Genomic DNA, 12,631 nt, shown 5'->3' with positions numbered 1-12,631 from the left:
ATTTGCAAGCAATCCAGCTTACATCACATCTCAGCTTTAAAAGCTCAACTCCACACTCTCTATTTCTGAATTGAGAAAGCTCCTCGGATGAGAAGCGAAACGTCTTCAACTACAGAATAGAAGTCCAGTTGTTTTTGTTTTTTTAACTTTTTTGAATCTTATAAACATGTTTTTCTACATGAGCAGATGAGCATACCTGTGCCTTCCTGGTGTCTATGTGGTATCCTACTTTAAGACTAGTCAGAACCTTGACGGTACTCAGACTGATGTGGATCCTGTAAGCTGGAGAATACAAACATGAAGGTAAATACAAACATCAGTTTTTGATCTCTATTTATATTACAAATGCAAACAGAACTTTTTTGCTCGCAGCTGATTTTAGTTTTACATACGCAGCCCACTAGCTTCCATGTGAGATGCTGTGGTGACTGTGTCTCCAAACAGACAGTACCTGGGCATAGTGAGCCCAACCACGCCTGCAACCACTGGACCTGAATCCAGACAGAAAGATTTAGGTTTTTGGTTTGTTTCAAAATTTAAGCCATTTCTGGTCTGGGTGTACAAGTGGATGTACAGACCTGAGTGCAGTCCAATGCGTATTTTCACTTTAATTTCGGGCATGTGTTTGATCTTGAAGGCTCCTATTGAATGCAGGATGTCCAAAGACATGTTTGACACTTCAGCTGCATGTCGATTCCCATTTCTGTTAGGAACACCTGAAGCCACCATATATGCATCTCCAATAGTTTCAACCTTTGCATGAAACAAAGTCAAAAGATTAGTTTATTTTAGCAGATCAGAACTAACAATAAATCTTATACAATGCATGTGTAAAAACATATTAAAGGCTACAACAGAGTTGGGTGAAAGAAGTGTTACATTCCTTACTTTATAGACATCGTGAGTAGCAATGATGGCATCAAACATGGTGTACAGGTCATTCAGCAGGTCAACCACCTACGAATACAACTTACGGTAAATAGCCATAGGTGGACAACACTGGCAGAAGAGTGAACAAAGGACAAACAACACTAGCAAAGGTGTGAACCACAGATGGACACTGGCAAAAGTTGGAATTAAGGATGGCCAATATTGGCAGCAGTTTGCACCAAGGACAGACAACATATTCAGAAGTTTGCACAGACAACACCAGTAGAAATACATAAGTGTGAAGGAAATCCAGAAAAGGTTTTAAAAAAATGGACTTCTATTCTGTAGCTGAAGACGTTTGGCTTCTTATCCAAGGAGCTTTCTCAATTCAAAAAGGAGAATGTGGAGTTCAAGCTTTTAAAGCCAAGATGAAAGCTGGATTCACATGCAGATTGCCCTCACTCTCCTAACAATAAAGGCTCGTTAGTCTTTTTTAGTCTGACTCACAAAGAGATGCTTTAATCAACACCTTTATTCCTGTGAACAGAGTGAAACTGACTGGGTATCAGTTTTTGAAAGCTAAAATATGAGACCTCTTCTGTTTAAAGTTGGTTTCACTCATTTGACATAGGTGTCTTCCTTCACCCCCCTCTCAAACCATCTGTCTTCTCGGTCCAAAATATGAACATGTTGGTCCTCCAAAGAGTGTCCCTTCTCCTTGAGGTGTAGGAGAACCGCGGAGTCCTGTCCAGAAGAGCTGCTCTCCTGTGTTGAGCCATGTGTCTGTGGAGAAGCTGTTTGGTTTCTCCAATATAGAGATATGACCTGCAGACATCACACCACTCAGTTTTTTTCTTCATGACGGACCAGATTCTGTAGACCTCAGTGTGGAGGCTGTCCTCTCTCTCCATGTGCGCCAGAGAGTCCAAAGATGTCAGCTTCTTGTTGTTTACATCTTCTCTGGTGAACTTGATGTTGTGAACAGAGTTGATGTGTCTGGTGAAGGCTTCTACTTCCTTGGCTTGGATTTTGACCCAGTTATCATCCACATATCTGAACCAATGACTCAATGTTGTTACCTCGAAGGAGTTCAGGGCTCTTTGTTCCACTTCTTCCATGTAGAGATTGTCCACAATAGGTAACACTGGAGATCCCATGGCACAACCATGCTTGTGTCTGTAAAAAACTACCATTATATTTGAAATAAGTGGTGGAAAGACAGAGGTCCAGCAGGGTGCAGATCTGCTCTGGAGCCAAGTTGGTCCTGGTGTTTCAGCTACAGAATAGAAGCAGTCCAGTTGTTTTTGTTTTTTGACCTTTTTTGGATTTACCCTGTCCTGGATGACTGAGAATCTACACCAGCATAGTGTGAAAGAAAAAAAAACAACAACAGCATAGGTGTGAGTCAAGGACAGAGCTCTGGCCAAAGTTTAACAAAGATAAAGTCTGAAAAAGTTTTATATAAAACAGTAGATGTATGAACTAAAGACTACATCATCAAAAGTGTAAATCAAGAAAGGACAACATTGTCTGAAATGTGAACAAAAGATGAACAACACAGGCAGAATTGTGAACCAAGGTCGGGTAACCCCGGCAGAAATTTGCACCAAGGATAGACTATACCTTAAGAAGTTTGAATGAAAGGACGGACAACACAGATTGAACAGTTTGTACCTCAATGGGTTCACTGAGAGCTGAGATGGTTGTAAATCCAACAATGTCACTGAAGTAAAGAGTACAGTCTGAGTAATGTTCAGGTCGGACTGGCTTCCCTTTCTTCAGAGCCTGAGCCACAGACCTGAAATATAAATTCGTGTTAAACTTAAAATAATATATTGTCTAAATGTGCTGAAGCATGTTTTTACTTCATAATTTTGAACATGAAATAAACTAAACACCAGTTTGTTTTTCAAGATTTTTTCCCCCCAATTGTTCCATGTTTTGTTTTGCTCAGAGAAAATGAATTACATGACTTACATAGAGAACAAATTCTCTTTCTCAGTTGAATTTAAAGATTTCAAATCTGAAACCAACAATTTTAACTTTTCTGTTTGAATAACCAGGTGAGCATATCCACCTATGAACAATAATATGAACATAAATCCTTCTACCGCTCTTAAGACACATTAGGAATTTAGAGTGAATTTGCAGCTCACTTTTGTTTGTATTCATGAACTCAGACATTTTTATTAATTCAACCTTACTTTGGCAAAAGTTGTCCAACCAACTTCTCTGTCTTATTTCTTTCAACCTCCAGTTCATCTGTTCGTTCCCTGATAAGATCTTCCAAGTTTGAACTGTACTGCTCCAACATCCGTAACATGGAGTCGATGATGTTTGCCCTCCTCCCTCTGCTGATGCCTCGAAACTAAAAATGCAAAACCAACAACAGGATGGTATTAGGAGCAGACTGCTAATGTGTCCTCAGGCAACAATACTCTAACCCCTCCACAACCTCAATATATATATTGGTGAATAAGTAAAAAAAAATGCTATAGAAGTGTTTTAGCAACAATCAAATTTTGAAGTATTTTACTGGGATTTTACATTATAAACCAAGTCAAAGTAGTGCATAATTGTAAAGTGGAAGGAAAATGATGCAAGATTGTCAAGAATTTTTAACAAAAAAAGAAGTGTGGTGTGCGTTTGTATTTGCCGACCCTAATATCTCAAACTAAATACCATTGCAAACAATTGCCTTCAGAAGTCTCCAAATATAATCCACATGCATATAATTTATTTTTAGTATAAATCCAGTTCTTCATTGAAGGCCTCAGAGATTTGCTACAGAACATTAGTGGTCAAACTGTATCATGAAAGTCGAGAAACAAAAGGTTAGGAATAACGTTGTTCAGAAGTTTAAACCAGGGTTAGTTTATACAACAATGTCCCAAGATGATTAGCGTTAATGAGAAGATGGATGGAGCTAAATACTAGGCAGTCCTAGAAGAAAACCCGTTAGAGGATAATCAAAAAAATATATATATATATATATAAATATTGTACTTCTGTTCTGTAGTTGACATTTCTCTACCTATCCAATGAGGTTTTTTTTTGTTTTTTAAATTTCAAAACTGGAGAGTGTGGAGTTCAAGCTTTAAATTGCACAATATGCTCCATTTATGCAGGCAAAGTCACATGCAGATCAATCTCATTCCCTTCCTTCCATTCATTAAGGTCTTTGTTTGCCTGCCTTACAGAGAGATGCTTTGGTTGCATGCCTGAAGGTGTGAATTTAAATGAAACTGGGTGTCAGGCTTAACACTCCAATATAAGTTTCAGAAAGCTGAAATCTAAGATCTCTTCCTCTGTTTAAAGATGGTTTCTCTCATTTGATGTAAACGGCTTCTTTCACCTCCCTCTCAGACCATCCATCTACTCTGTCCAGAATATGAACATTTAATGAGGGTGTTGCTCTGGTCTGTCGTGGTGAAGAAAAAGCCGTGATGAAAGGCAAAGTTTTCAATTTACTGGCTTGCCTGTCTATGCGCCAACCTTCATTGCTGATCATTTTGTGTGGCTCATGACCAAGAGAACAAAATCGATTGAAGCAGCTGAAATGAGCTTCCTCTATAGGATAGCTAGGCTTAGCTTTAGAGGTAAGCTTAGGAGCTCCATCATCCAGTAGGAGCTCAAAATAGAGCCATTGCTCCTCCTCATTGAAAGAGTCAGCTGAGAAGGTTCAGACTTCTTATTAGGATGCTACCTGGATGCCTCCCTCTGGAGGTTTTTCTAGGCTTGCCTCACTGGGAAGAGACCTCAGGGCAGGCCCAAAAATTGCTAAAGGGATCTTCTCATTGGCCTGGGAACACTGCAGGGTGGCTCAGGAGGAACTGGAGTGCCACTGGGAAGAAGGATGTCTGCATTTCCCTCTTGGACCTATTACCCCTGCAACCCAACTACAGGATGCATGGATGGATGGATTTTGAATTCAAATTTGTGATTAATAGCAGAAGAAACAACACTTCGTGCACTGTGACGGCTTGTGAAATGAAAAATTCATGACAAATAGAAAAAAAACCTACAAAAAAAACAACATTTATTCCAGGTGCTGTTTTAACAATTTGTCACTGAATATGATCATTTTAAGAGAACTGATTTTTCTAAATTGATCCGAGTATGCCATGCATGAACGTTTGCATGTGTGAGGAACTAGTGAGTTGTCTTAATAGACCCTGCCTCAGAAACCAAGTTCAGTTAAACTAGGTTCCAACCTCAAAAAAAGAAATGCCTGACAACGTGAAGCACATTCAGGTCACAAAACAAGATGATTCAAGCAAAGTCTAACTCACCTGTTTAAAAATGTCATCAAAGCTTGGCCTTTTGTTTGGATCTTCATTCCAACATTCATTCATTAGATTGAGACACTCAGCAGGCGCTTCATCCACTGAAACCACAGGTCTGCAGAGAGGAGGTGGGTTTTTTAAACGCTCCACGATTTCTGAGGGACAGACACACATTCAGACAGCCAGTTGGTCAAAGGTACAGGTTGTCAGACAGAAAGACCAACAGAGGCTTTTCAGAACAGGCTTAGTGTCTTACCATGGGCAGGCATATCCATCATGGCGTACGGTGGTGTTCGTGAGATCACTTCCTGTATAATAATGGAAAAACTGAAGACATCCCCAGAAAATGAACATACTTGTACTTGATTCTTCAAAAGCTCTGGAGCTGTCCACAGCAGGTCTGAGAGAAAGACCAAAGAGTTAAACAACTTCAACTGAAGACGATACAAAAACAAGGATAGGAATAAAGGTTTTAAAAAACCTTTGGTCACAGCAACAGCCAATAATAAACAAAAAATCAACAAAAATAGAATATACAACAGAAAATAAAGGAAATGGAATAAAAAGGAATCAAACACTGAAAACTAATGAAAAAATTCTAAAGTTAAATAGCTTATAACAACAAAACCCCAAACAGTAGGAATTACAATAAAAACAGTAAATTGACATGTGCAAAAAAGTATTTTGCAACAGCTAAATATCCATAACTTGCATATTAATTGTTGTTCCATGCAGTAGTGCAGAAATACAATCACCTGTTAGAGATTAGCTGTTATGAAAACAGAATGATATGAAAATTTTCCTGTGACTTTTTTATAACAGCAGTTCTGAATGTGTCTGTTGGAGAAAGAGCTCCTTTCCAAAAAAGGGTTAAAAACAAAAACAATTGGATTTCTATTCTGTAGTTGAAGAAGTTTGGCTTCTCATCTGAGGAGCTTTCTCAATTCAAAAAACAGAGAGTGGAGTTGAGCTTTTAAACCTGAGATGTTCTGTAAAATGGATTCACCTGCAGCTTAACTCACTCTCCTAATAGAGGCTCATTAGGGTCTTTGTTTGTCTGATTCACTGATGGGCCACTCTGGTCACATGAATGCAGGTCCTGATTGGAGTTAAACTGACTGACCTCTGCCTGTGACAGCAATGATTAGGGCTAGGGTTAACCCCACTTTGCATCATTTTCTGACAGTTTTTCTATTTTTAGAAATATTGCACATGTGAGAGAAGGCAGTCCCAGTAATAAGTTTTGTAATCAAACCAAGGTTCTTTTTTCGTTTTTACTGGAGGCCACTCAAAGGTCATTGAGTGTAAGTGAAAGGCTGCAAAGTATGAGGTGGATTATTGGCGAGTTTACTGAATGCTAACATTTTTGGAACTGATGCTTATTGTTGCAAGGCACAGATTAGGGGTAGTGGCCTCCATAATTCTCAAATCAAGAAGTTTGGCACTGTGAGGACTTTTTCCAAGGGCTAGTCCCAATGCCACACTTAGAAGTCAAGGAAGAAGGGCTTTAGTGAGAGAGGAGACCAGGAACCCAATAGTGACTGACTGACCACTAAAGGATTGTGAGGAAGAAGAGTCTAGACTCATGAAACCAAGACTGAACCATTTGGTCTCAATTCTAAACATTAGGTTCAGTTTCTAACATCAAAATGACTCAAAGCACACAGCAGGTACTTTGTGACAATTCTGTGAATGTTCTAGAGTGGCCCGGTCGAAATCCTGATGACCTGAACCCTACTGAACAACTCTGGAATGACCTGAAAATGTCTGACCAACAATGGTCCACATCCAACTGAACTGAGCTAGTGATTATTTACAAAGATAAAAATCCTGCAATCCAGGTGAGCAAAGCTTGTTGCATCAAACCCAAAACGATTTGAGATTAACTGCTGTCAAAGGTACTGCAACTCAGGACTAAGAAAAAGCTCTGAATACTTATGAGAATGTAAATTCTAATTTATAAAATTATATTTTCACATTGTCATTATATGGCACTGCGTATAGGATATTGAGGGGGGAAAAACTACATTTCACCAACTGTAGCAACAATCTGAAACAAAATACAAAAAAGTGAAGGGGGCCTGAATACATTCTATTGCAAATTCTTTAATGTGTTCATATATCTTTACCTTGTGGATCATCAGGAAGGCTGACGTTCTGAGATTGAAGGATCATGGGAAGCCCATAGTCTGTGATTTTCAGAACAAAACGGCCATCAACTAAACAGTTTGTAGACTTCAAACGACCGTGAGTCAAACCTCGCAGGTGAAGATACTTCATTCCCTAAACCACAGAGTATATAGATGTGAAACGTCTCAGTCAGGTCAGAAACTGATCAAATGAAAATAAAACACTCAACAAGAATGCCTTGATGGTCATTACAAAAACTCTAAAAGATTTGTGCATTTTTTGTTAAACAACACAAAGTACAACATAAAAAGAAGCAATAAAAACCGTTGAGTAAAGACGGACTTTGACTGAAAAAAAGAAAACGCTGTCAAAAATAGAAGCTTCGCTGTCTGAAAAGGCCAACATTAAACTTTTACTGTGAAAGAGAAACGTTTTATTTTTCAGTAATAAAATAACAGATTCATCACCCTGGTGTTTTATCAGAATTGGTTTGTTTTGTAATCATAATTAAAGTGCAAACAAGAATAATAAATTGGTATTTTAATTAGAAAAACCTTGATGAGGTCCATGAGCAGAGAGGACTTGAACATCCAGTCAAGCCTCACGTCGCTGTCAGCCAGCAGATCTGCCAGACTCCCTCGGGGACAGTGTTCCACAACCAGAGCTATGATGCCTGAATCCATAAACAGACCCAGGTACAAGTTCAGGTTCTCATGACGCATCTCACGCAACTAGACAACAAAAAGAAAATAAGTTATGTTCAAATATCAGTTAACCTTAATAAAAACTACAAACTGAATCTACACAAACATAAAACAGACTAAAACAATTGTTTTTGTTCACAGCATAATCCGAAAGTGTTTACTTTGTATCTGCTTTGTGTTAATAGTTTGCTTGTTGTATGCTTGAGGTTTGTGTTCTAGGAAGCAAGATTTCTTGCCATGTTGAGCTGAAAGTAAGAAATTTCAGCATCACAAAGGAAAATCTCTTTAAGCATGGCTAGATCTCCATGGTAACAGGCTGAGCTCATCACCTGCTCCAGAGCAACTGATGAGCTCAGAGTTTTGGTTAAATGTCAGTAAGAAACACAACCTGTTCACAATTTCAGTTCATTATTTATAATATTGCATCACAGAACTATGATGATAACATAAATTAACATTGTATTATCAAATAATATGAAATTTAAAAAATCCCACTGTCATCTCAAGTCACTCAGTGTCCTGCATTTAGCTGTTGATTATATAGAAATCTGAGTTGTCATATTTATTCACAAACATTATTTAGGGATGTATTTCATTAATTATTCAATCTAATAATTATGTAGGCAAAGCTATTTTAATCTTAAGTATAAATCTTCCCATTTGATTGAAACTTTTTAATTAATTTATGTGTTTTTAGCACAAAAATAACTAAAAATATTAGAATCTTGAATACATTCTTAAGCCACATTACTTATGTGCTACTAAGAAGTTGCAGTTAGACTACAGTCAAAAATAACATGCAAATTGACACCATCAGAACCATAATAAGCTGATGATGAACATTGCACTGTAAACATTTTATAATATTTTACCTGGATTTATTGAGATGCTCATTAAACAGTTAATATTAGATTTAATTCATTTGTACTTCAGTACATCAGAGAATATTTAATAAACAACAGAGTTGACTTTTGAAGTGATTTACACATAATGAAACAGTCAGAGCTAAATAAACCTATAGATTGTGGGGTTAAAGGTTTTAGATCTTTCTATCCCAATCTAAACAGCAGCAGATAGCCTGTTTGGATGCAATTTCTAAAACTTATCAGGAATATTCCTCTCTTGTTCAAATTGTGGGAACAGCATTTCCCTGTTAGGATCTATAACCTATATAGTGTTTTTTTTCAACCTCTCACGGTTCTGCTATGTGCTTTACAGAGGTTCTTCATCCATTCTTGAAGTGATTTAAATTTTTAGATGTATATGTACGTGTGTGTATATATATATATATATATATATCCTCTAAGTCAGTTGTTGAATATGTGTATTTTGAGTAGAAAAGGCATTGAATGATGTGTGGAATGCCCCTTTTCATGTGAATGTGTACAGAGACTAAAATAGTAAGTCTGAGTTAACAAAGTAACATTAGAACCACCATTGTAGAACCATTACTTTTTAGTAAAAGTTTAGGTTTCGTCAGGCAGGCTAAGAGAAAAAAGCCTGCTTGGTTGAACTTGCTTTGTAGTTTAGCTCTTTTGTCTACCTGTTGTGAACCTACAATCCATTGTACCTGGCTAAACAGATTTTGGGTGTTTTGACTGACAGCTGTTGTCGTCTTTCCAGAAGGTATTTTCTTCAGCCAAACCCAGTCACCCTGGAAACAGCACAGCCAATCAGACCAGTGTTAGGTTGACGGTTTAAAATACCAGATACAGTTGCAATGACAATATCCATCCACACATTTTGGGGATGAATGTCATATTAATTTGGGGCTTTTAATGACCAATTTTATTAAATTCAGTTCAGTTTATTTAGCACCAATTCACAACAAAAGTCATCTAAGAGCATTGTACAAAAACATTTAAAAATAGACAGAATGTCAGCCTCATGGACTGAAACTGGAAGTTGGAGCCTGAGAACTGAAAGCTCTGCCTCCTGTTCTCCTGTTAGAACCTTTAGGAACCACAAGGAAACCTGCAGTCTGAGAGTGAAGTACTCTGTTAAGAAAATATGGAACAATAAGATCTTTAATATCAGATGGAGCTTGGTTGTTGAGAGCTTTGGATGTTAGGAGGAAGATCTTAAATTCTCCTCTGAATCTGACAGGAAGCTGATGGAGAGAAGCTGAAACTGGAGAAATCTGATCTCTGATCAGAACTCTGGCAGCAGCAGTTTGGATCAACTGAAGACTTTTAAAGAGTTTTTGGACTCCCAGATAATAAAGAGTTCCAACAGTCCAGCCTAGAGGTGATAAATGCATGGAGCAGTTTTTCTGCATCATTTTCAGACGAGATGTTTCTGATTTCAGTGATGTTGTTCAGGTGGAGGAAAGCAGTCCTGGTAACAGTTTTAATGTTGGGTTAAAATACATCCTGATCCTAAAGAACACCGAGGTTCTTTACTTTAGAACTGGAGACCAAATTAATGCCATCCAGAGGAAGTGAAAGATGTTGAGTTCAGCCCTGATACTGTTATTACTTCTAGCTACTAGATGGCACTGCTGTGAGTTCAATTTACTGGTTTCAGACTTTGGAGCTGTCAATTACCAGGGTTTGCTTCTCAGCAGGTGTGTTGCTGAATGACAAAAATTGGTTTGAAACGTGAACGGGTTGGTGGTGAACTGGGAGCTTACCTGTAGCACTATTCTTACTCCGATCCATTACCCAACCAGCCTGGGGTCCCGTCTGCTCAGGGTCTGCTGGAGGACAACTAAAGGGAGCTACTCTTGGTGGGTCTGCACCGCCTAAGAGGACATAGCTGGCTAATGTCTTTTCACTAGTGTGAAGCAAAGCTTCTAATTCAGACAGCCTTGCTTCCAATAATAATAATAATAATAATAATAATAATAATAATAAAAATAATATTAATGGGCACCTTTCAGGACATGCAAGGTATTTGTACATAAGAACAATTTAAATATGATCACAAAACAACTTAAAACAATAAAATGTATCAGCAAAATTTTTCCAGATTGTTGAGATCATTCAAATGTTTGAGCTGTTGTTTTTACAGTGTGGAAAAATAATAGTTTAAATAAATAATTGAAGGCCCAAGTTTAATATGACATTCGTGTTCACCAGCATGACCAGTGGACAGATACTTCTAACCACAACACTAGGCATGCTTGTTTAAGTCCAGGTGTACCTCCAGGATTCCAATGTTGGAGCTCTCTGGTGTTGTCAGGATGTAACTTCTAGCAATTGAGCGAAGTGGAGTTTTAATTTCCAAAAGACTCCTCATGATGGACTCGTCATTAAGTTTCTGGAAGAGAGGAAATCATCCCTCAACATCAGGGTTAGGATTTGTGAACATTCAAACTGAGAAAGAAAGAAAGAAAGAAAGAAAGAAAGAAAGAAAGAAAGAAAGAAAGAAAGAAAGAAAGAATTTCATCTTCTGTACAGGTGAAATAGAAACAAACGAAGGGGTGTGATTATTTTTAAAAAATTAAAAAATGCTAATACGAAAAAACCAGACAAAAATATAAGAAAAGCTCAACATGAGTCATACTAGGAGCAAACTAATAAATGATTGAATAAAAGCATAAGAATAAATAAAAGCACCTCAATAATCTTGAGACTTTAAAAAAAGTAGCTTTGTGCAAGGATTTTAGTCCTTGGTGTGGTTGCTCAAAGCTGAGTTCTGTGATGGAGGTTTGATGGAGACCATAGATTTCAGCTGGTCTTTCACTGTTCTCAGCACCAGCTGTACTGTTCCTGACCCATGTTTTATTTTCTGTCTGGACTGCAACTACCAGTCATCTTCAAAAGGCTCAGACTCCAATACCTGAGAATCCTTAAGAAAAATAAGCAAAGTGGACAGCCGCTGTTGCACTTTTACTACTCTGTTATTGAGAGTGTGGTACAGCAGCTTTATAGAAGTCAAGAATAGCCTGCAGAGACTCATTAAAACAACAAAGAATAGTCTGTTGCTCCCTCCCCTCCTCCCCTCCTTGAAAGACCTGCACACCTCCTGCTCCATCAGCAGATCACACATCCTGAAGAACACTTCCCACCATGGATCCCACCTGTTTAGCCTTTGGATGGCACTCAAGTGCCAGCGACCTGGGGTGACTATGACTATGTTATGGTGTATTGTTTTGATTGGCTTGTTCAGTTTTTGTGTCCACCTTTGTGTGCTGGTCCATTGTCTTCATCTCATAGTTTATTTTTGTTAACCTAATCTAATTTTAAAGCATATGTTTTATCTAGCATAATTTGTAAAGTTCAGTAAATTAAAGAAGTAAAAGTCTAACAAAAGTGTGGAGTTTGCATGTCTGTGGACTTGCCTAATGAGTTGTGTTTTGTTTTGTTTTTTAATCAGCCAAAGGGCAACATAACATTTAGCTATTGAGCCAATTCTGGCACATTTATATTGATCAATCAATCAATCAATCAAATTTTATTTGTATAGCACATTTCAGCAGCAAGGCATTTCAAGGTGCTTTACATAATTTAAAAACAAAATAAAAACAGCATGTGACATTGAATAAACAGTAAGAAAGAGACAAAACCCCGCACTCTAACCCTAATTTAGCCATAAGCAACTCTAAACAGGTGGGTTTTAAGTTGAGATTTAAAGGCACCCAGTGTTTCAGCTGTTTTACAGTTTTCTGGAAGTTTGTTCCAAATTTGTGGTGCATAG

At 37.9% G+C, this 12,631-nt stretch overlaps 1 protein-coding gene across 2 annotated transcripts in view; it reads right to left on the bottom strand.

Annotated features, from left to right (window-relative positions):
* LOC108250633 (retinal guanylyl cyclase 2-like) overlaps positions 1 to 12,631 on the bottom strand; it is a 36,274-nt gene that overhangs the window by 2,771 nt on the left and 20,872 nt on the right. For both annotated transcript variants that reach the window (XM_017440607.3, XM_017440608.3), the window contains 12 exons: positions 11,135 to 11,251; positions 9,561 to 9,644; positions 7,841 to 8,017; positions 7,286 to 7,439; positions 5,413 to 5,556; positions 5,163 to 5,311; positions 3,075 to 3,238; positions 2,545 to 2,668; positions 889 to 957; positions 579 to 753; positions 393 to 491; positions 197 to 282 (listed from right to left, as the gene is read on the bottom strand). In XM_017440607.3, the coding sequence (XP_017296096.1) occupies positions 197 to 282; positions 393 to 491; positions 579 to 753; positions 889 to 957; positions 2,545 to 2,668; positions 3,075 to 3,238; positions 5,163 to 5,311; positions 5,413 to 5,556; positions 7,286 to 7,439; positions 7,841 to 8,017; positions 9,561 to 9,644; positions 11,135 to 11,251 (1,542 nt within the window). The remainder of the gene's footprint in view (positions 1 to 196; positions 283 to 392; positions 492 to 578; positions 754 to 888; positions 958 to 2,544; positions 2,669 to 3,074; positions 3,239 to 5,162; positions 5,312 to 5,412; positions 5,557 to 7,285; positions 7,440 to 7,840; positions 8,018 to 9,560; positions 9,645 to 11,134; positions 11,252 to 12,631) is intronic.

Source organism: Kryptolebias marmoratus, unplaced genomic scaffold (assembly GCF_001649575.2).
Source record: "Kryptolebias marmoratus isolate JLee-2015 unplaced genomic scaffold, ASM164957v2 Scaffold30, whole genome shotgun sequence".
NCBI classification, from domain to species: Eukaryota; Metazoa; Chordata; class Actinopteri; order Cyprinodontiformes; family Rivulidae; genus Kryptolebias; species Kryptolebias marmoratus.
This window is presented reverse-complemented; position numbering and strand designations above follow the sequence as displayed.